General features: G+C 41.0%; 2 protein-coding genes across 2 annotated transcripts in view; one reads left to right on the forward strand and one right to left on the reverse strand.

The window, feature by feature from the left end:
- The window catches only part of SLC25A14 (solute carrier family 25 member 14), a gene marked incomplete at its 5' end in the record, with an annotated part of 35,064 nt that extends 23,585 nt beyond the window's left edge, over positions 1-11,479 (forward strand). The window contains 2 exons of the mRNA XM_082681720.1: positions 10,013-10,093; positions 11,097-11,479. Coding sequence (XP_082537846.1) covers positions 10,013-10,093; positions 11,097-11,138 — 123 coding nt within the window. The 3' untranslated portion in view covers positions 11,139-11,479. The remainder of the gene's footprint in view (positions 1-10,012; positions 10,094-11,096) is intronic.
- An 8,825-nt stretch (positions 11,480-20,304) lies between these two features.
- On the reverse strand, positions 20,305-21,312 carry GPR119 (G protein-coupled receptor 119; the record flags this gene model as incomplete). The annotated part of the gene is made up of 1 exon (XM_082681347.1): positions 20,305-21,312. One exon carries the CDS (start codon positions 21,310-21,312, stop codon positions 20,305-20,307), a length of 1,008 nt encoding a protein of 335 aa, XP_082537473.1.
- Positions 21,313-24,157: the final 2,845 nt, after the last annotated feature.

Genomic DNA, 24,157 nt, shown 5'->3' on the forward strand with positions numbered 1-24,157 from the left:
TATGCTGTATGATATTGTCAGAAACATATTTTCATGTTGACAGTAACCTTTAAGTACTTATATTTACTCACTCATTCACTTACTTGCTATTAAAATTCTTTAAAACAACTTTGCTCTTTATTGTCATCATACATTTTTATTTTATCTATAAGAGTGCCATAACACTTTGGTGAATGGAATTATGCATTCATCTCTGATGTAGAAATGAGCAGCTGCAAATCTCATCCTGTTACCTCTATATTAAAACCCTTGAATGGCTTCTCTTTGATGCAAGGTCCATATGACTTGACCCCTTTTTACCTCTACAGCCTTATCTTTGCTACCTTTATTCTGTATTCCAGACATACTGAACAAGTTCTAGTACCAGACTTTTCTTTCATTCCCAAGTTTTCACCCATGCCATATACTTTGTTAGACGGCTAGCTTCTACTCATTCTTCAGATTGCATTATTTTTTCATAAAGGCCTTCCCTGACCATTAAACTGTGTATGTGTATGTAGTTCTGTATACTTGCTCTGTCATAGCATTTAATATATTTTAAAAAACATCTTTTTTTAAACATCTTTATTGGGGTATAATTGCTTTACAATGGTGTGTTAGTTTCTGCTTTACAACAAAGTGAATCAGTTATACATATACATATGTTCCCATATCTCTTCCCTCTTGCGTCTCCCTCCCTCCCACCCTCCCTATCCCACCCCTCCAGGCGGTCACAAAGCACTGAGCTGATCTCCCTGTGCTATGTGGCTGCTTCCCACTAGCTATCTACCTTATGTTTGGTAGTGTATATATGTCCATGCCTCTCTCTCGCTTTGTCACAGCTCACCCTTCCCCCTCCCCATATCCTCAAGCCCGTTCTCCAGTAGGTCTGTGTCTTTATTCCTGTCTTACCCCTAGGTTCTTCATGACATTTTTTTTCTTAAATTCTATATATATGTGTTAGCATACGGTATTTGTCTTTTTCTTTCTGACTCACTTCACTCTGTATGACAGACTCTAGGTCTATCCACCTCATTACAAATAGCTCAATTTCGTCTCTTTTTATGGCTGAGTAATATTCCATTGTATATATGTGCCACATCTTCTTTATCCATTCATCCGATGATGGGCACTTAGGTTGTTCCCATCTCCAGGCTATTGTAAATAGAGCTGCAATGAACATTTTGGTACATGACTCTTTTTGAATTAAAAAAACATCTTTTTTGATGTTTCTTTAACTTCATAGAATTCATAAAATTCACCTATTCAGAGTGAATAGGCTTTTGGTATATTCACAGATATGTGCAACCATCATCACCACAGTCAATTTTAGAACATTTTCATGACCTCAAAAAGAAACCCTGTGCCCTTTAGCTATTACCTCCCTGTCTTCCAGCCCTAAGAAACTACTAATGTACTTTTTTTTTTTTTTTAAACATCTTTATTGGAGCATAATTGCTTTACAATGGTATGTTAGTTTCAGCTTCACAACAAAATGAATCAGTTATATATATACATATGTTCCCATATCTCTTCCCGCTTGCGTCACCCTCCCTCCCACCCTCCCTATCCCACCCCTCCAGGCGGTCACACAGCACCGAGCTGATCTCCCTGTGCTAAGCGGCTGCTTCCCACTAGCTATCTACCTTACGTTTGGTAGTGTATACATGTCCATGCCTCTTTATTGCTTTGTCACCGTTTACCCTTCCCCCTCCCCATAGCCTCAAGTCCATTCTCTAGTAAGTCTGTGTCTTTATTCCTGTTTCACCCCTAGGTTTTTCATGACATTTTTTTTCCTTAAATTCCATATATATGTGTTAGCATACGGTATTTGTCTCTCTCTTTCTGACTTACTTCACTCTGTATGACAGACTCTAGGTCTATCCACCTCATTACAAATAGCTCAATTTCGTCTCTTTTTATGGCTGAGTAATATTCCATTGTATATATGTGCCACATCTTCTTTATCCATTCATCCGATGATGGGCACTTAGGTTGTTCCCATCTCCAGGCTATTGTAAATAGAGCTGCAATGAACATTTTGGTACATGACTCTTTTTGAATTAAAAAAACATCTTTTTTGATGTTTCTTTAACTTCATAGAATTCATAAAATTCACCTATTCAGAGTGAATAGGCTTTTGGTATATTCACGGATATGTGCAACCATCATCACCACAGTCAATTTTAGAACATTTTCATGACCTCAAAAAGAAACCCTGTGCCCTTTAGCTATTACCTCCCTGTCTTCCAGCCCTAAGAAACTACTAATGTACTTTTATCTCTGTAGATTTGCCTATTCTGGATATCTTATATAAATGGAACCATACAATATGTGAGCATTTTTTTTTTTTTTTGCGTTATGCAGGCCTTTCACTGTTGTGGCCTCTCCCGTTGCGGAGCACAGGCTCCGGACGCGCGGGCCCAGCGGCCACGGCTCACGGGCCCAGCCGCTCCACGGCATGCGGCATCCCCCCGGACCGGGGCATGAACCCGTGTCCCCTGCATTGGCAGGTGGACTCTCAACCACTGCGCCACCAGGGAAGCCCTATGTGAGCTTTTTGACTGGCTCATTTCACTTATCATAATGTTTCAAGGTTCATCCATGCTGTAGCATGTATCAGTACAGGCATACCTCAGAGGTGTGCTTCCAGACCACCGCAATAAAGCAAATGTCACAATAAAGCAAGTCACATGAACTTTTTGGTTTCCCAGTGCATGTAAAAATTATGTTTACGCTATACAGTAGTCTATGAAGTGTGCAATAGTATTGTCTTAAAAAAAACAATGTACATACCTTGATTTGCTAAAAAATGTTAACCATCATCTGAGCCTTCAGTGAGTCATTTCTTTGCAAGAGTAACATCAAAGATTACAGATCATGATAACAAATATAATATAATGAAGAAGTTTGAAATATGACGAGAATTACCAAAAGTGACAGAGAGATACAAAATGAGCAAGTGCTGTTGGAAAAATGGTGCTGATAGACTTGCTCCATGCAGGGTTGCCACAAACCTTCAATTTGTTAAAAATCCACTATCTGCAAAGTGTAGTAAAGTGAAGTGCAATAAAATGAGGTATGCCTGTACTTTGTTCCTTTTTATGGTTGGGTAATATTCTGTGGTATGGCTGTATCACATTTGTTACATTTTATTGTATAGTTGACCCTTGAGCAACATGAGTTTGAACTGCATGGGTCCATTTATTTTTTTTTATTTTTATTTTTTTGCGGTATGCGGGCCTCTCACTGTTGTGGCCTCTCCCGTTGCGGAGCACAGGCTCCGGACGCCAAGGCTCAGTGGCCATGGCTCACGGGCCCAGCTGCTCTGTGCCATGTGGGATCTTCCTGGACCGGGGCATGAACCCGTGTCCCCTTCATTGGCAGGCGGACTCTCAGCCACTGTGCCACCAGGGAAGCCCGGGGGTTTCCTTTTCTCCACACCCTCTCCAGCATTTGTTGTTGGTAGATTTTCTGATGATGCCCATTCTAAATGGTGTGAGGTGATACCTCATTGTAGTTTTGATTTGCATTTCTCTAATAATTAGTGATGTTAGCAGCTTTTCATGTGCTTCTTGGAGATCTGTATGTCTTCTTTGGAGAAATGTCTGTTTAGGTCTTCTGCCCATTTTTGGATTGGGTTGTTTGTTGTTTTAATATTGAGCTGCATGAGCTGTTTATATATTTTGGAGATTAAGGCTTTGTCCGTTGATTTGTTTGCAAATATTTTCTCCCATTCTGAGGGTTGTCTTTTCATCTTGTTTGTAGTTTCCTTTACTGTTCAAAAGCTTTTAAGTTTCATTAGGTCCCATTTGTTTATTTTTGTTTTTATTTCCATTAGTCTAGGAGGTGGATCAAAACCGATCTTGCTGTGATTTATGTCAAAGAGTGTTCTTCCTATGTTTTCCTCTCAGAGTTTTATAGTGTCTGGTCTTACATTTAGCTCTTTAATCCATTTTGAGTTTATTTTTGTGTATGGTTTTAGGGAGTGTTCTAATTTCCTTCTTTTGCATATAGCTGTCCAGTTTTCCCAGCACCACTTATTGAAGAAATCGTCTTTTCTCCACTGTATGTCCTTGCGTCCTTTGTCATAGATTAGTTGACCGTAGGTGCATGGGTTTATCTCTGGGGTTTCTATCCTATTCCATTGATCTGTCTTTCTGTTTTTGTGCTAGTACCATATTGTCTTGATTACTCTAGCTTTGTAGTATAGTCTGAAGTCAGGGAGTCTGATTCCTCCAGCTCCATTTTTTTCCCTCAAGACTGCTTTGGCTATTCGGGGTCTTTTGTGTCTCCATACAAGTTTTAAGGTTTTTTGTTGTAGTTCTGTAAAAAATGCCAGTGGTAATTTGATAGGGATTGCATTGAATCTGTAGATTGCTTTGGGTAGTATAGTCATTTTCACAATATTGATTCTTCCAATCCAAGAACATGGTATATCTCTCCATCTGTTGGTATCATCTTTAATTTCTTTCACCAGTGTCTTATAGTTTTCTGCATACAGGTTTTTGTCTCCTTAGGTAGGTTTATTCCTAGGTATTTTATAATTTTTGTTGCAGTGGTAAATGGGAATGTTTCCTTAATTTCTCTTTCAGATTTTTCATTAGTGCATAGGAATGCAAGAGATTTCTGTGCATTCATTTTGTATCCTGCAACTTTACCAGATTCATTGATTAGCTCTAGTAGTTTTCTAGTGGCATCTTTAGGAGTCTGTATGTATAGTATCATGTCATCTGCAAGCAGTGACGGTTTTACTTCTTCTTTTCCAATCTGTATTCCTTTTATTTTTTCTTCTCTGATTGCCAAAACTGTGTTGGACGTCCAACTGTGTTGGACGTCCAAAACTGTGTTGAATAATAGTGGCGAGAGTGTACATCCCTGTCTTTTTCCTGATCTTAGAGGAAATGCTTTCAGTTTTTCACCATTGAGAATGATCTTTGCTGTGGGTTTGTCATATATGGCCTTTATTACGTTGAGGTAGTTTCCCTCTATGCCCACTTTCTGGAGAGTTTTTATCAAAAATGGGTGTTGAATTTTGTCAGAAGCTTTTTCTGCATCTATTGAGATGAACATATGGTTTTCATTTTTCAGTTTGTTAATATGGTGTATCACATTGATTGATTTCCATATATTGAAGAATCCTCGCATCCCTGGGATAAATCCCACTTGATCATGGTGTATGATCCTTTTAATGTGCTGTTGGATTCTGTTTGCTAGTATTTTGTTGAGGATTTTTGCATCTATATTCATGAGTGATATTGGCCTGTAACTTTCTTTTTTTTGTAGCATTTTTGTCTGGTTTTGGTATCAGGGTGATGGTGGCCTCATAGGATGAGTTTGGGAGTGTTCCTGCAATTTTTTGGAAGAGTTTGAGAAGGATGGGTGTTAGCTCTTCTCTAAATGTTTGATAGAATTCACCTGTGAAGCCATCGGGTCCTGGACTTTTCTTTGTTGGATGATTTTCAATCACAGTTTCAATTTCATTACTTGTGATTGGTCTGCTCATATTTTCTGTTTCTTCCTGGTTCAGTCTTGGAAGGTGATATCTTTCTAAGAATTTGTCCATTTCTTCCAGGTTGTCCATTTTATTGGCATAGAGTTGCTTGTAGTAGTCTCTTATGATGCTTTGTATTTCTGCGGTGTCTGTTGTAACTTCTCCTTTTTCATTTCTAATTCTACTGATTTGAGTCCTCTCCCTTTTTCTTGATGAGTCTTGCTAAAGGTTTATCAATTTTGTTTAGCATCTCAAATAACCAGCTTTTAGTTTTATTGATCTTTACTATTGTTTCCTTCATTTCTTTTTAATTTATTTCTGGTCTGATCTTTATGATTTCTTTCCTTCTGCTAACTTAAGGGGTTTTTTGTTCTTCTGTCTCTAATTGCTTTAGGTGTAAGTTTAGGTTGCTTATTTGAGATTTTTCTTGTTTCCTGAGGTAGGATTGTATTGCTATAAACTTCCCTGTTAGAACTGCTTTTGCTGCATCCCATAAGTTTTGGGTCATCGTGTTATCCTTGTCATTTGTTTCTAGGTATTTTTTTTATTTCCTCTTTGATTTCTTCAGTGATCTCTTGGTTATTTAGTAGCATATTGTTTAGCCTCCATGTGTTTGTGTTTTTTACGTTTTTTTCCCTGTAATTGATTTCTAATCTCATAGCTTTGTGGTCGGAAAAGATGCTTGATATGATTTCAGTTTTCTTAAATTTACCAAGGCTTGATTTGTGACCCAGGATGTGATCTATCCTTCAGAATATTCCATGTGCAGTTGAGAAGAGAGTGTAATCTGCTGTTTTTGGGTGGAATGTCCTATAAATATCAATTAAATTTATCTGGTCTGTTGTGTCATTTAAAGCTTGTGTTTCCTTATTAATTTTCTGTCTGGATGATCTGAACATTGGTGTAAGTGAGGTGTTAAAGTCCCCCACTATGATTGTGTTACTGTCGATTTCCTCTTTTATAGCTGTTAGCAGTTGCCTTATGTATTGAGGTGCTCCTATGTTGGGTGCATGTATATTTATAATTGTTATATCTTCTTCTTGGATTGATCCCTTGATCATTATGTAGTGTCCTTCCTTGTCTCTTGTAACATTCTTTATTTTAAAGTCTATTTTATCTGATATGAGTATTGCTACTCCAGCTTTCTTTTGATTTCCATTTGCATGGAATATCTTTTTCTATCCCCTCAGTTTCAGTCTGTATTTGTCCCTAGATCTGAAGTGGGTCTCTTGTAGACAGTATATATATGGGTCTTGTTTTTGTATCCATTCAGCTAGCCTGTGTCTTTAGGTTGGAGAATTTAATCCATTCACGTTTAAGGTAATTATCGATATGTATGTTCCTATTACCATTTTCTTAATTGTTATTGGTTTGTTTTTTTTAACATCTTTATTGGAGTAAAATTGCTTTACAATGGTGTTAGTTTGCTTTGTAACAAAATGAATTAGCTATACGTATACATATATCCCTGTATCTCCTCCCTCTTGCGTCACCCTCCCACCCTCACTATCCCACCCCTCTAGGTGTTCACAAAGCACCGAGCTAATCTCCCTGTGCTATATGGGTTCTTTTTTGTAGTTCCTTTTCTTCTATTGTGTTTTCCACTTAGAGAAGTTCCTTTAGCTTTTGTTGTAGAGCTGGTTTGGTGATTCTGAATCTCTTAGCTTTTGCTTGTCTGTAAAGCTTTTGATTTCTCCATCAAATCTGAATGAGATCCTTGCCAGGTAGAGTAATCTTTGTTGTAGTTTCTTCCCTTTCATCACTTTAAATATACCGTGCCACTCCCTTCTGGCTTGTAGAGCTTCTGCTGAGAAATCAGCTGTTAACCTTATGGGAGTTCCCTTGTATGTTATTTGTCATTTTTCCCTTGTTGCTTTCAATAAGTTTTGTTTGTCTTTAATTTTTTTCAGTTTGATTATTATGTGTCTCGGCCTGTTTCTCCTTGGGTTTACCCTGCCTGGGACTCTCTGCGCTTCCTGGACTTGAGTGGCTATTTCCTTTCCCATGTTAGGGAATTTTTTGACTATAATCTCTTCAAATATTTTCCCGGATCCTTTCTCTCTCTCTTCTCCTTCTGGGACCCCTATAATGCAAATGTTGTTGTGTTTAATGTTGTCTCAGAGGTCTCTTAGGCTGTCTTCATTTCTTTTCATTCTTTTTCTTTATTCTGGTCCACAGCAGTGAATTCCACCATTTCTGTCTTCTAGGTCACTTATCCATTCTTCTGCCTCAGTTATTCTGCTCTTGATTCCTTCTAGTGTATTTTTCATTTCAGTTATTGTATTGTTCATCTCTCTTTGTTTGTTCTTTAATTCTTCTAGGTGTTTGTTAAACTTCTCTTGCATCTTCTCGATCTTTGCCTCCATTCTTTTTCCGAGGTCCTGGATCATCTTCACTATCATTATTCTGAATTCTTTTTCTGGAAGGTTGCCTATCTCCACTTCTTTTAGTTGTTTTTCTGGGGTTTTGTCTTATTCCTTCATCTGGTACAAAGTCCTCTGCCTTTTCATTTTGTCTATCTTTCTGTGAATGTGGTTTTCCTTCCACAGGCTGCAGAATTGTAGTTCTTCTTGCTTCTGCTGTCTTCCCTCTGGTGGATGAGGCTATCTAAGAGGCTTGTGCAAGCTTCCTGATGGGAAGGACTGGTGGTGGGTAGAGCTGGCTGTTCCTCTGGTGGGCAGAGCTCAGTAAAACTTTAATCCACTTGTCTACTGATGGGTGGGGTTGGGTTCCCTCCCTGTTGGTTGTTTGACCTGAGTCGACCCAGCACTGGAGCCTACCCGGCTCTTTGGTTGGGCTAATGGTGGACTCTGGGAGGGCTCACGCCAAGGAGTACTTCCCAGAAGTTCTGCTGCCAGTGTCCTTGTCCCCACGGTGAGCCACAGCCACTCCCCGCCTCTGCAGGAGACCCTCCAACAGTAGCAGGTAGGTCTGGTTCAGTCTCCTATGGGGCCACTGCTCCTTCCCCTGGACCCTGATGCGCACGCTACTTTGTGTGTGCCCTCCAAGAGTGGAGTCTCTATGATTCCCCCAGTCCTGTCGAAGTCCTGCAATCAAATCCCGCTAGGCTTCAAAGTCTGATTGTCTAGGAATTCCTTCTCCCGTTGCCGGATCCCCAGGTTGGGAACTGACGTGGGGCTCAGAACCTTCACTCCAATGGGTGGACTTATGTGATATAAGTGTTCTCCAGTTTGTGAGTTACCCACCCAGCAGTTATGGGATTTGATTTTATTGTGATTGCACCCCTCCTCCCATCTCATTGCGGCTTCTCCTTTGTCTTTGGATGTGGGGTATCTTTTTTAGTGAGTTCCAGTGTCTCCTGTCTATGATTGTTCAGCAGTTAGTTGTGATTCTGGTGCTTTCACAAGAGGGAGTGAGCGCATGTCCTTCTATTTTGCCATCTTGAACCAATCTCTGTGTCATTTAATTCTAATAACCACTCAGTTGGCGTATGTAGGACCTACAGTGTATAAAACAGAAAACTTAAACTCAAAGCATTTTACACTATTCCTCATCTAATCCTCTGGTCATTCACATGAGGTCATCCATGGCATTACATACACAGAATTTACAGTGATGAAACAGATTCAGAGAAGGACAGTGACTTGCCCAACTCCTCTTCCCCTACTCTGCTTTAGTTGTCTTATTAGTACTTATTATTTGTGAATATAATATATATCAATTTATGTATTCGTTTGTCAGGTCCACTAGAGTATGCACTCCATGAGGGCAGGGAATGTATGTTATCTGTGACTGTGTAACAAATTACTCCAAAACTCAGTGCCTTAATACAACATGCATTTATTATGTCACAGTTTCTGTGGGTTAGGAATTCAGAGGCAGCTTAGCCGAATGATTTCAGCTTAGGCTCTCTCATGAGGTAATAGTCCGGATGTCAGCTAGGGTTGAAATCATCTGAAGGCTTGACTGGGGCTGGGACATCTGCTTCAAGGATCACTCATGTAGTTGTCAGCAGGAAGGCTTTGTTCCTCTCTGGCTGTTGGCTGGAGGGCTTAGTCTCTCACCACATGGGCTTCTCTTCATGACATGGCAGCTGGCTTCCTCCAGAGTAAATGATCAAAGACAGAACAAGGCAAAACCTTATTATATACAAAACGTTTATAGCATAGCATTGGCGGTGATGTACGTTCACTACTGCCATACTCTATTGGTGACACAGACCAATCCTGATATGTTGTGGGAGGGACTACACAAGGGTGTGAATAACTGGAGTTGGCTTTCATCGGGGGCCATCTTGGAGGCTGGCTAACACAGACACTTTCTCTCTTGTTTACTATTATTACTATTATCCCAACATGGAGAAGAGTACTTTGCATATTGTAGGTCCTTAGTAAATACTTGTTGAATGAGTGGGTGGGTGGATTTAGAACACAAAATGTATGTCTTTAGAAAAAGGACCATTCATGGATTCTAAGTTGTTGGGGAGGGGCATGGAAGATGAGTACTAAAATAAAAATAATTGTCAGATGTAAAATGTAAGGAGAATTCACTCATTTTTTTATTATATCTTTCCATCAGATGTGGAAACATGAGGGCTTTTTTGCACTCTATAAAGGATTTTGGCCAAACTGGCTTCGACTTGGACCCTGGAACATCATTGTATCCTTTTGGAACATGAGAATGGAAGTACATGCTTCAAGCTCCCAGGTATTCTAGGCTATAGGAAGGAAAATTTGATTATTGAAGCCTTTAGGCAAGTGAGAATCTACTCAAGCATTCTAATGGTGACCACTGCGGGTGGAACTAAGTACAGAAATGGCTTTCAGTTGGAGTCTAATACAAACTAAAGGGATTAGAAAAGAAATGCCAAAGTTTCTTTTCCTCTTTAAAACAAACAACAACAACAAACACAGCCAAATCTGGAAGGGGCTAGGAAGTTTTGGGAAACCCTGCTAGGAGATGTCCACAGGAAGGTCCATGCTGAGGTAATCCATATTTCCTACCCCTAAGTGTATGACTAAAATAGCTGGGGAAATAATAAGACAGAAAACACTCATAGAGCAAAAGAATCCAGAGCGAAGCAGGGCTCTTTCCTCATGGATGACCCTCCTTCCTTTAGCTGTGTTTGAGTGCCTCCTATGGGAAGAGCCATGAGTTGGATAGTGTGTGTGGTGGTGTTTGTACAGTGGTGAGCACTTCAGGGTTGAAAAGTAATCCTTGCCCTTGTGGAGTCTATAGGTTAATGGAGATAGTATCTCCCTCCCTCCTTGGGATTCCTCTGATCGCCTAATGTCTGTAACAGTTACTCTAGCACTGAATTATATGTCGTTGATGTTCTTGGATATTTGTGTGTGTGTGTGTGTGTGTGTGTGTGTGTGTGTGTGTGTGTGTGTGTATGGCCTGTTTGCCCCTGAAGAATATAAATATGTTAGAATTTTAATATGTTTATATTGCTAAATGCCAGCAATCAAAATTGGCACATGGTGGGCACTCAACACATGCTTGATTTGCTAGATATTGTTTTAAAAAAGACTTTTAAAACAAATGCAACTTAGAATAGCACAGACTAAGTACCTCAATTTAAGAGAATGCAATGCACAATTTTAGAACCGGGTTTGACTTTCAGTATCATCCCAGTGATCTTCCATGACTTACTCTTCAGTTTTTTATTACATACGAGCAGCTCAAGAGGCTTCAAATCTAAGGACTGAATATATGTGAGTCAAGCCCTGCCAACCTTTCTACTCTTCTTTTCCCTTTTTCTGTGTTCTAATGTATTTTGACAAAGTTGTAAGTGTTTACTGAATCATTGGTCTCCCAAGGCCCTCCTGATGGAAGAACGATAGGATGGTTCAAAATTGCTCATGTGTTTGTGTTGCCATGTGAACTTTTCCCTGAGAGGGAGTATTAACACTGAGACTCTGGCCCCAGATTGGTATCTTCTGTGAAGATGGATACTGATAGATGACACTCAAAATGACCTTCTCTTCAAATGTGGGTTAAATGTAGTTTGTTAGCCCCAGACTTGGGCTAGAGCAGAAGGCATAGGCCAGGGCAGTTACTGCTATTTATGTTACAGACCTCGGTTCTCATTAAAGTATTTATTGGCAGAATAACTTTGGCTTTGTCTTCATTTACTCTTTTCTCATTTGCCAAATCTTTATATTATATTCTCCAGAAAGCAATAAAGAGAAGGTGACTATGAAGTTGAGTCTGGACTCCCAAAGCACATTTATGGGAATGGACTAAGTACATTGTGCTTTCCCATTGCCATTCATTGTCATAAGGCCACTTGTAAACATCAGACAAGTGGTTCTATCCTAAAGAATGCATAAACAAACAAGGGGCTCATTTGGAAGTTTCCACAGATAAAATGCTGAAAGAGGCTTAAGATAGAACCCTGTGTGCAGGGTTCTAATTGTCTTACAGGCAAAAAGTTCTGGCTACTTTCTTGTACCAGAATAGTGCCTACCACATTGTAGGCACTCAAATATTTGTGAGATGAATACTTTAGTTCTTCATCTTTATCCATTCATTCATTTGTTCAACAAACATTTATTGTTATCTATTATGTCTTAGATGCTGGGGATGTAAAAATAAATTAAAACATAGTCTCTGATTTCAAGGTCACATTATAGTAGAAGAAACAGACATGTAAGTAGGTACTAAGTACAGTACAGTAGGTACTAAGTACTGTCTGAGAGATGAACTAAGTGCTGTAGAAGCACAGAGGAGGAAACAGACAATTACCTAGGGGATTGGCCAAAGGCTTCATAGTGGAGGTGACAGTTGTGCTAAAAAGCAGATGTTACCAGGTAGATAAGGCAGGGAAGGACATTCCAGGCAGGGGAATGGGGGAAATTTCAACATGGCTGAAATAAAGGGTTATGGTTTTCAAATACCACCTGAGGCAGAATCACCTGGAGATCTTGTGAAAATGTAGATTCTTGCACCCTGTCACCTGAGATCCTAACCTTATTTGGGGCAAAGGCATTTGCTTTTGTCATAGGCACTTGATGGAGGGTGATCCTTAGATTACACTTTGAGAAGCACTTGTAAAGAAATATGGGCTAGGGACTTCCCTGGTGGTCCAGTAGCTAAGGCTCCGCCCTCCCAATGCAGGGGGTCTGGGTTCGATCCCTGGTCGGGGAACTAGATCCCGCATGTATGCCACAACTAAGAAGTCCATATGCCACAACTAAGAGCCCACGTGCTGCAACTAAGCCCTGGTGCAGGGCTTCCCTGGTGGCGCAGTGGTTAAGAATCCGCCTGCCAATGCAGGGGACACGGGTTCGAGCCCTGGTTCAGGAAGATCCCATATGCCGCGGAGCAACTAAGCCTGTGCGCCACAACTACCGAGCCCACACGCCACAACTACTGAAGTCCACGCGCCTAAAGCCCGTGCTCTGCAACAAGAGAAACCACTACAATGAGAAGCCCGCACACCACAACCAAGAGTAGCCCCACTCGCCGTAACTAGAGAAAGCCCGTGCGCAGCAACAAAGACCCAATGCAACCAAAAATAAATAAATAGATTAATTAATTAAAAAAAAGATCTGGTGCAGCCTAAATAAATATTTTTTAAAAGGTGATTTGAAAACAGAAAAGTAATGTTAATTTAAAAAAAAGAAATATGGACTAGAATGAAAGGAAATTAGAATAGTGTGGCCAAAAGGGTCAAATTGTGAAGGGTCTCTATATATCCTAAGAAAGAGTTTGGCTTTTATCCTGGAGGGAGGGGCCAGGCAAAGGAAGTTTAAAATAGGGAATAATATAACCAGCTTTTATTTTTTAGGAAGATAATCCTTGTGTGGAGGGTAGCCTGGAAGGGAGCAACCCAAACAAGGTTAAGCCCCACTGAGCTTTACTCCCCTTTTTGTACAGGTAGACAAAATAGGGTCCAGAAAAGCTAAGAAAATTTGTCCTAAGTCACATAGCCTGATTATGGCAGATTTGAGGCCAGCACATAGTTATCAGATTCCTTCTCTGTCTCATTCTACCACCCCACAGTGTCTTCTTAATTGTCAATCTAAAGTACTACCTTTTCAAAATAAATTTTAATAGACTTAATTTTTTAGAGAAGTTTTAGATTCGTAGCAAAATTGTGTGGAAGATACAGAGATTTCCCGTGTACCTCCTACCCCCGCATACATGCAGCTTCCCCTTGATCAAAATTCCTCACCCAGGGTGATTTAATTTGTTACAGTCAATGAACCTACATTGGCACATCATTATCAGTTCACATCCATCATTTATATTAGGATTCACTCTCAGTGTTATACATCCTGTGGGTTTTGACAAATGTATAATGACATGTATGCACCATTATAGTATCATACAGAATAGTTTCACTATCCTAAAAATCCTCTGTGCTCTGCCTATTCAGTCTTCCCTCTCCCCTAAACCCCCAGAATCCACTGATCATTTTACTGTCTCTATGGTTTTGCTTTTTCCAGAGTGTCATATAGTTGGAATCAAACAGTATGTAGCCTTCTTAGGCTTATATGGGCTATACTATATATAAGTATATATCACTTAGTAATATATACTTAAGGTTCCTCCATGTCTTTTCATGGCTTTATAGCTCATTTTCTCTTTTTTCTTTCTGAATGTACCACAGTATATTTATCCATTCACCTACGGAAGGACGTCTTGGTTGCTTCCAAGTTTTGGCAGTTATGAATAAAGCTGTTATAAATATTCATTTGCAGGCGTTTATGTGGACACAAGTTTTCAGCTCATTTGGTTAAATACCAAGGAGTGCAATTGCTGGATTGTATGGTAAGCATATGTTTAGTTTTGTAAGAAACTGCTAAACTATCTTCCAAAGTGGCTTATAAAGCTTTTATGTGCCAGATACTGTTTTAAGTGTATTATGTTTATAAAACTGTTTACATCCTTTCAACGATCCTATGAGATAGGTACTATTCTTATTTTTCAGGTGAGGAACTGAGGCACAGAAAGGTAAAAACTTCATTCCTAGGAAATGGCAGAACCAGGATTCTAACCCAGGCCATCTGGGTCATGAGCCCATGCTTATAATCACCATGCTAGAGGTGTACTGACTTAGCCTTGTCCAGGGTCACTTAAAGTTTATGGCAGGTGAGCAGTAAAGAATACTGATTTCATTAGTTCCCCTGTCTTTATAGCACCCTGGGAGAAAGAAGGTCAGTGGTCGTTGTGGTTGATCACTCTTTGACACTTAACTGTAAGACTAGATTTAAATTACTTTCCTGGAGACCTGTGACTGCAAATATATCATTTTCTTCTTATTCTCCACTTTCTACTGCTTCCTTATGTTTCCTTTGTTGGCCTTTCTTCTCCATGACCTCCTTCCTCACTATCCCCCTCTTCCTCCCCAGTCTAAGTGAGCATACCATACACACAGGAGTTTGTTCTTGTTGTATGTAATACTATTTATTGAAGAACAGATGTCACTGATTTCTTTTTTTTAAAGTCTTTATTGAATTTGTTACAATATTGCTTCTGTTTTATGTTTTGTTTTTTGGCCCCGAGGCATGTGGGATCTTAGCTCCCTGGCCCGCACCCCCTGCATTGGAAGGTGAAGTCTTAACCACTGGACTGCCAGGGAAGTCCCAGGTCTCACTAATTTCAAATTGAGTAATTTGAACATGGGACTAGACTTCTCACCCTCTTTCCTCCTGTGCAAAGAAGTCTGTTGTTAGGCTTATAAATTTATGGGAGGAATGATTAAACTTCTAAGAACCTGATTATAAATACTTCTTTTCTATTCACTAAAACATATCCCTTAAGGGATAATATTTTTGATCTTCATATCTTCTCAGTTAGCATGGCCACTCGCATTAATCTTAATTCCTGAGGTTTCAGTAAAGGATATCTCTTCTGTCTATCCAGTGTCTCAGATTAGCATCAGAATTCAGTTGTATTAGGGGCTGTGCCTAACTCATTATAAACACTCTTCATGCATCCTTGGCTCTCCCGTTTATTTAGCAAATAAGAAAAACAATTTAACACATCATTGCATAAGATTACTAAGGGACCTGGTAATCTTAAAGTGGTAGTTGGAATTTTGGATCATGAGCCCGTTTTCCACATTTGAAATAACCCCACAGCCATTCAGCTCTAATTTCTTGGTTCAGTTTTCTTACTTTTTAAACCACCTCTGAGATGACAGAGATGACTGAGATGACATCAGTTTGCTCTTCCATAGGATGTGCTTTAGTATTTGTCGAATGGCTCAGTGGGCAAATCCGCAGAACTATTATGAGTGGTAAAAGCACACTGAACAGTTTTGTAAGACAGCATGGCATTTTACTGGGCCAATGACTGTTATCTCAGCATGTTCATCATCTTTTTAGTGCCATAATGTCAACTCAGTTGAGATAGAACTGGAACCAATATGGATTTATTATATTAAATGGGAAATATAATTCAATCATGGAACTATTGGGTAACATCCACCAAATGAAAAGAAACCTAAAAAATTAGAGAACCCCCCAGCCCCCAGGTTCTTGGTCTGATTTTAGTCCCTCTGGAGCTTTGGAGCAAATGAATTCTGCCCGTGCCATTGTGTAGAAGGCATTTTGAAAGAAACAGGAGCTGCTTTGTGCATTAAAACAGACTCTGAGACCCTTAGCAGCTGCATTAGTTGTTTCTAGGACTCCTCATGAGAGGGCTCTTTGAGCTCAGTGGCTGCTTATGGTCCCAACAGCTTGTAAATCCAGTGAACATATGGCTGGCTAGTAGCATGTTAAGCTCTCCCACACTTCACCCTGCCACAGTGGATCCATTAGGTGGAGCACATCTTTCCTGGTCAGCAAGGCTGCGAGACCATGGCTTCGAGGCTTCAGCTGCATCAAGACCTGGCTCCTGGCTCCATGTGATCATATTTTCATATTCTCGTGCCTGTTTAGCATTTCATGGTATTGCACAAAGCCACTATCAGAAGATTTTAAGAGTGAAAACACACTGAAATTGGTATCTGTATATCACACGATGCTGTATCAATGATGCAGTTGTCCTGTGAGGGGTGTTGTTAGACTGCTGTGTCCCATTAGTCCAGAATTCTGGATTTGCAGATTAACTCTAGCAGTAGGGCATAGCAACAGGTTTCCTTTTGTTAAAAAAAAAAACTGGTCAGCCCCCTTGGTATGGTTTATGCTTTCAGGAAGCCATGCACTTTTATTTCTTTGAGATATTCATATCACTGTGGTCTGTTCATTTATGGCTCACTTTTGACTTCTCATAGCAAATATCCTAGGGAAACATTACCTTTCAAGAAAGGCCAGCAAAAGTATGAATCAGAATTCTTATAAGTGTTTAATGCTCCTTGACCTAGTAATACTACTTTGGAGAATTTTATCTTAGGGGATTAAACAGACATGTCAAAGATTTATATACAAGGGTATTTACAGTGGTATTATAACAGTGAGGAATTGGAAATAACATAAATGTACAACTATAGAAAAATGGTTAAAATATTATATACTCATGTTGAAAAACATGCAACCCTTAGAACTCATATTTTTGAAGAAAGCTTAATGACATAGGAAAATAGCACAATATAATATTAAGTGAAGAAAACAGATGAAGGAAAATAACAGTGATCATCTCTGGGTGGTATAATTATGGGTAACTTTATGATTTTCTGTATATTCAAAAATTTCTAAAATGAAAAAAATTGCTTTTATAATCAGAAAAAAAATAATGAACATCATGCATACATCAATATATAGCTCTAAAAGAAATCCAGGAAAGCTGGAGTAGTTTTAGCACCTAGCCCTCAATAAATGCTTGTGGGGTAGGTAGATGGATGGACAGATGAATGAATGAATGCCAGCTGACACTTGTAGGTACCATCATTGAGTTTATATGATTGCAAGAAATAACAAATGAAGATTTATTAATTAAAAGGAGAAGATTCCAGACCAGTCAGCCATTTGAAGGATGACATGGAAGGTACTGAAGGAGTCACAAAATAAGTGAGTGGCTGATGGCAGCAAGGGGTTAGGTCTGGCCTTGGGCCCATTGCTGTTCTCATTGCCCAGCTGTCAACACCATGTTTCCTCTTGTTCTGTGTGTCCTTGAAGTATCTCTGGAGCCTGCTGTTTTCACTGGTCTCTGTTTAGTTTGGCCAGTGACTGAGCATGTGAGTCACAAGTTCATTTCCCATGTGAACCAGTAAACACTTCACCATATAGGAAGAAGATATCCCAAGGCTAACTCTGGCTGGCCAACTCTCAGAGATGGGCTTTTTGGTCATGTGGACAAGCAGGAGAGTGTTGGTGGATCAGGGCAACCTGCCTCTAACATTTGTGAAACCACTCAAAATGACCCTGTCCAGAGGGCTGTGTGTACTGTTCTTGAGGGTAGTCCTCTGAAACGGAGGTATGCTGTACATAACATTAGCTACCCAAGGAATTAGTATAAAACTTAGTCATGTCACAATGTTTTTTAATGGATTCACAATAAGCTTTTCATGGAAATTATAGATGGGACCAATTGATCTACATTCTGTCCTATAAGGTCTTAATATCTTTTTGGCTATTTTGATCAAATTGCTGAACAGGATCTGGCTTCTCTGCAAGTCCATCAGGAGACAACATTGGATGTGTTAATGAAATCTAAATGTCTCCACTCCAGTGCATTCCCTTATCTGTGCAGGAGCCTGCGTCAAAGAAAGCCATTAGACTCTTTAGCATAGCATTCTGTATCTCTGCTCTTGGTGGCTTATTAAACACAGTGTTCTTAATTGCGGTTACTCTTAAACCCAAGAATATGATAACAGTGCCTTGTTTATATCTGCTCTGTCTTGATCCTGCTAAAGTATTAGATTTATGTTTGTCTTTTCCAGCCTGAGTCACCTCTCATCACTCATTTTTCCTAATGTCTGCAGATGTGACAGATTCCCTTAAATTGGTCAGCTGGATGTTTTATTCTTTAGGTTTTTTAAGGAAGAGGAAGAGAACATTTTCTGAGTACTAACAATGAAATGTGCTGTGGTGTACTAGGCATTTTCATATGCATTGTCTGAATTAATCGTCACTATAGCCAAATAAGGTAGGCATTATCATCCCAATTTTACAAATGAGGAAACTGTGGCCTTGAGAATTTAAATGACTGAATCATAATTTGAACACTGGTCTGTTGGACTTCAAAGCCTGTGATTTTCCCACTGCTCACACTGACTCCCAGGAATAGCAGGGTGTTTTAGACTGAACCTCATAACACAACAATCAGCTGGCCTCCCCTTAGCTCCTGCCTTTCTCCTGTAACTAGCTTCCATTCCACTTTGCTTGTGTTACCTTGGGAAGATCAGTCCTTTGCAGCAAGGCCAGGAAATTAAGCTTTGAACCACCAGTAAGGAGGGCATTGATTTGAGCCTGCTTTCAATTTTGTCCCCAAACCCAGTTACTATTTGTGTTTGTGTTTGGTACCAAATCCCAGACAAATCAATTCATACTGTTTTGGTTTCTTCTGCCCTTTTTTGTTGTCCACTCAGCAGCTTTCTAGGGAGATAATCTAGTTGAGGGCCTTAAGAGACAAACTCTCTAGGAATGTACTGTGGAGACCAGGAGGTTGTGGAAAGGGTTACAGGAAAGCTCAGGAAGGCTGAGCGTGGTTCCTGGGTTTCTTCCCCACTCTATTCTTGTAGTTTCTGCTGCCAGGGTTGCCCAGGGGGAGCCTGAGTATAATTCCCAGTTGCCAACAGTCATTTTCTGTACCTGCAAGAAAGCAGGATAAGGCTGGTCTCCTGGGCCATTTTGGAGACATCCTCTTATGCAACTGAGTTTCTTAGGAAAATGCAAATTTGGGAGTAAATGGAAGAAGGTCAGTCTCTGAGGAGCAAAGTGGGTCCAGTGTGGAGGGCTTGGCAGTGCCTTTTTTGGTACCTACCCCTTTTTTCCCTTTCTTTCCTTTCAATGTCTCAGAATCTGTGGTTTGGCATCGTCATCAGCAAGTAGCTACAAGTGACATAAGAGGCCAACTGAGGGGAAGGGGCACCACAGAGTTAGGAAGGTGGTGGGTTGGAGGGGTAACAGCAGAAATAATTACAAGACAGGCGATTCGCCAAAGAAACACTGTTTTGAACACCGTGAAGTGTGGAAAAAGACAAGCTTTAGTATCTAATTCAGGTTCCTACATTCGTACAACCTCACTACATAAAATGTCTGATTTACATCAGGGAGGGCAGGACCCCTCATTTCACCAAAGCAATCACTGTAGTACACAGTTAAAAAGAACAGAACCTCATTTCTCTAGTGCTGTGCTTTCTAATATGATAGCCACTGGCCACGTGTAGCTCTTGAGCATTGGCACATGGCTAGTTTGAATTGAGGTATTCTATAAGGGTAAAATACACACCAGACTTCAAAGATTTGGCATGAAAAAAATAGGGTAATAATCTTTTATATTGATTACACGTTGAATTAATGTTTTAGATATATTGAGTTAAATGAAACATTATTTTCGCCTGCTTTTTTTTTTTACCTTTTTAACATGACTACTAGAACATTTAAGATTACATAGGTGGCTTGCATTAGACTTCTATTAGACAGTGCTGCTCTAGTGTATTCAAAAATAAGATTTGAGTTTAAGCATCTTTCCAGTAGTACACTTCTTGCTTTGAGTAAGTATACCTCTACAGGAGAAACAGACTCATCGCAAAAGAAGGGCAGGGAGGAATGGAGATTTGCAAATGGGGAAGCTGATTATAGAGTGAAGTCAGCACCCTGCCTTAGTTACCTCTCAGTCTGAGGTAAGGAGGTGCAGGGGGTGGTCAGTTGCTGGAAGCAAGTGCTCTCTTTTCCCTAGCTCCACCTGGTCTCCTAGCTGGGGCTCTGAGAAGGGAGAGAGGGGCACTTTGAAACTTGTCTGCCCTTACCATCTTAGCCGTCAAGCTCTGAGTGGGAGATGGTGGTGATGTGACGGGCACTTTCCCTGGGCCCCTGTGGGCCACCATCCCTGGCTGAGAGAAAGAGGAGGAATGCGGCGAGCCCCTTCTTCATTCCCAGGGCCATCTGGGAGAACTGTTGCCGTATCTCCTTCTGCCAATAGGCATAGATGAGTGGGTTGAGCAGGGAGTTGCCCACACCAAGCAGCCACAGGTACCGTTCCAGCACTGGGTAGAGGTGGCACTCCTGGCAGGCCACCTGCACAATGCTAGTGATAAGGAACGGGGTCCAGGACAGAGTGAAGCTGCCAATGAGAATGGCCACAGTGCGGACAGCCTTGAAGTCACTGGGGGTCCGTGGGGGCCGGTGAGCCCCGGCTGGGGCTCCTGCATGCTCTGTCTTGCGGATCTGCTGGCTGTGCATGGAAGCAATCTTGAGTATGTCACAGTAGAAGAAGACAAAGAGGAGCAGGGCTGGGAAGAAGCCAACGCAGGAGAGGGTCAGCACGAAGCGCGGGTGAAACACAGCGAAGAAGCTGCAGGGCCCCTTGTAGGCGGTCTGCTGGAATACGCGGACCCCGAGTGGGAGGAAGCCAATGAGGTAAGACACCAACCACAGCCCGGCAATGCAGGCCCCGGCCATGAGCCCGTTCATGATCTGGAAATAGCGGAGGGGCTGCTTGATGGCAAGGTACCTGTCAAAGGCAATCAGCATGACCGTGAGGACAGAGGCAGCTGCAGAAGAAGTGACAAATGCCATCTGAAGGCTGCACAGGGTCTTCTGTGTGGGCCGAGCCGCGCTGGAGAGCTGGTCTGTGACTAGGCCAGAGATGGCCAGGCCAAGTGAGGTGTCAGCCACAGCCAGATTCAAGGTGAAGCTGAGACCGACACCATCATTCTTGTGGATCAACGACAGCACAGCCATGACCACTAGGGCATTAGCAGCAATAATGAGGGAGGCCAGGATAGCAAGGATCACTCCAAATGAGAAAGATGACTCCATGTCTTGAAGTGGCAGTATTTCCACTTACCAGGGCATGCTGGCTCTCCAGCTCAAATTCTCACGGTGGGGAGGCAGAGCGGTGGGTTCAGAGCTGCAACGCAATGCCGGCCATCGCTGGCAGTCCAGGCCGGCAGCTTCCTTTCTTTGGGATACTGCTGGTCACTGAGAATCACTCCCCGTCTCGTTTTCAGTCCTCAGCCTCTTGCCTCTCCAACTCTCTGAAGGCAGCAATCCCAGCGCAGACGTTTCCCTGGGTCCTGAGCTAGTCCCTCCTCCCACCACCAAGTTACTAGACAACTCCCAAGTACCTGCTGCCCATTGTCTCACCAGGCTCCCTCCCTTCACTGATGTTTCAAGGACTTTGGAGAGACTCGGACATTCATCAGGTCTTCCATCTGGCAGAATATATAATTGATTCTAATCACACTTTTTCTTTCTCCATAGCTTGATCTGAGATGTCCACTTCTTTTCTTCCTAAGCCTCAAGTTCTAGCTTAACAACTAATCTCAGTTTAATTAAGCATTTGCTTAATAACAAATTCTCAGTTACTATTATGTCTGCTTTTAATCAAGCAAGATGATCATAATCAGTTGAAGTGGGAAGCAGGGCAGACAAGCTATTTTAGGGTCTAGCATACTTTCAGGGGAGTTACCACACGCTTAGGCTGTTTCTTTTTTTTCTTTTTAACATCTTTATTGGAGTATAATTGCTTTACAATGGTGTGTTAGTTTCTGCTTTATAACAAAGTGAACCAGCTATACATATACATCTATCCCCATATCTCTTCCCTCTTGCGTCTCCCTCCCTCCCACCCTCCCTATCCCACCCCTCTAGGTGGTCACAAAGCACCGAGCTGATCTCCCTGTGCTATGCGGCTGCTTCCCACTAGCTATCTATTTTACATTTGGTAGTGTATGTGTGTGTGTATATATATATATATATATATATATATATATATATATATTTTACATCTTTATTGGAGTATAATTGCTTTACAATGGTGTGTTAGTTTCTGCTTTATAACAAAGTGAATCAGCTATACCTGTTGTTTCCTAACACCTCAGATTCTAATTCTTTCAAATAGGGTGTGCTGGTCCCCTATTTCTCATACCTCAGAACTTGATTAGGTGAGGATTCAGAAGGGCAGGAAAAGCAAAACAGAATTGTTACTAGCTGTCATTCAGTTTAGAATAGAGCCTACTCCCTGTTGAGAGCTGCTGTCTATTGGGTATACTCACTGAGAACTTTTTCTGCACTATGTTGGACCATGTCTCTGGTCATGAGTTGTGGCTGCCAGTCTTGTACTTTCTTTCTTTCTTTTTTTTTTTTTTTTATTTCAGGCCACACCGTGAGGCATGCAGGATCCCTGACCAGGGATTGAACCCATGCCCCCTGAAGTGGAAGTGTGGAGCCCTAACCACTGGACCGCCAGGAAATTCCCTGCCTTCTACTTTCTCGATCCTGTAGCTTTGCCTTTCTTTTTTTTAAAAAAATTACTTTATTGAAGTATAGTTGATTTACAATGTTGTGTTAATTTCTACAGTACAGCAAATTGATTCAGTTATACATATATACATGTTCTTTTTCATATTCTTTTCCATTATGGTTTATTGCAGGGTATTGAATATATTTCCCTATGCTGTATGGTAGGACCTTGTTTATCCATCCTATACATAATAGTTTGCACCTGCTAATCCCAAACTCCCAATCCCTCCCTTCCCCACCTTCCCTCCCCCTTAGCAACCACAAGTCTGTTCTTTATGTCTGTGAGTCTGTTTCTGTTTTGTAGATAAGTTCATTTGTGTCATATTTTAGATTCCACATATAAGTGATATCATATGGTATTTGTCTTTCTCTTTCTGACTTACTTCACTTAGTGTGATAATCCCTAGGTCCATCCATGTTGTTGCAAATGGCATTATTTCATTCTTTTTATGGCTGAGTAATATTCCATTGTATGCATGTACCACAGCTTCTTTATCCATTCATGTGTCGATGGACATTTAGGTTGCTTCCGTGTCCTGGCTATTGTAAATGGTGCTGCAGTGAACATTGGGGTCCATGTATCTTTTCGAATTAGAGTTTTCTCTGAATATATGCCCAGGAGTGTGATTGCAGGATCATATTAGCCTTGTTTTTCTTGATCCTGTAGACTTGAGGTATCTCTGGGACAGGAGAAGGGGAGGTGAGCTCCATTCTGGAAAGTATCTACTCTAATGTTTGGTTGTGGAATTTTCCATTTTCCTGGGATAGAGTTAGGCCAAAGGGCGGCAGTGTTGCTGAGGCAGGTGAGATGGGCCCAGGGAGGGCGGCTGTGTAACTCACTGCTATTTTAGATTGTATATCCATTTGCTCAGGTACATTAGAACTAACCTTTTGCCTGCTACTCTCATCTTGGATACCAAGAAGAGAGGGGTGGGGAGAAGAGTGGTGAGAAGCTTGTTTACTCAGTTCAGGTCAGAGCACAAATGGGAAAGGTTAGTGTTTTAAGTGAGGGAGTGAAGAGCAAGGTGCAGAGTTGGAAGCAAATATTATATTCCAGGATGTTTTGACAGTCTGAGAGGGCCTTTGGCAGATGTCTCTCTTACAAAGGATCAGAAAGGTTGTGGCGTGGGGACTTGGTATTCTGGTTGCCAACCTGAGAACTGTTTTTATTCTTTGGTACATCCATTAGGAGGCTGGTTTCAGTCGCTTAGCACCTGGCCTAATTTTATACCTGGATCTAAGGTGTGCTTTTGTTTCCCCAGCCCTTGACTCTATGCGTGGAGTCAAGGTGGCCCTTTTCAAACCCATGCTAAAACTCAAGAGTGCATCAGAATCCCCTGGAGGGCTGGTTAACACCCAG

This window comes from Grampus griseus (assembly GCF_964374135.1).
Source record: "Grampus griseus genome assembly, chromosome: X".
In the NCBI taxonomy this organism is placed as follows: domain Eukaryota; kingdom Metazoa; phylum Chordata; class Mammalia; order Artiodactyla; family Delphinidae; genus Grampus; species Grampus griseus.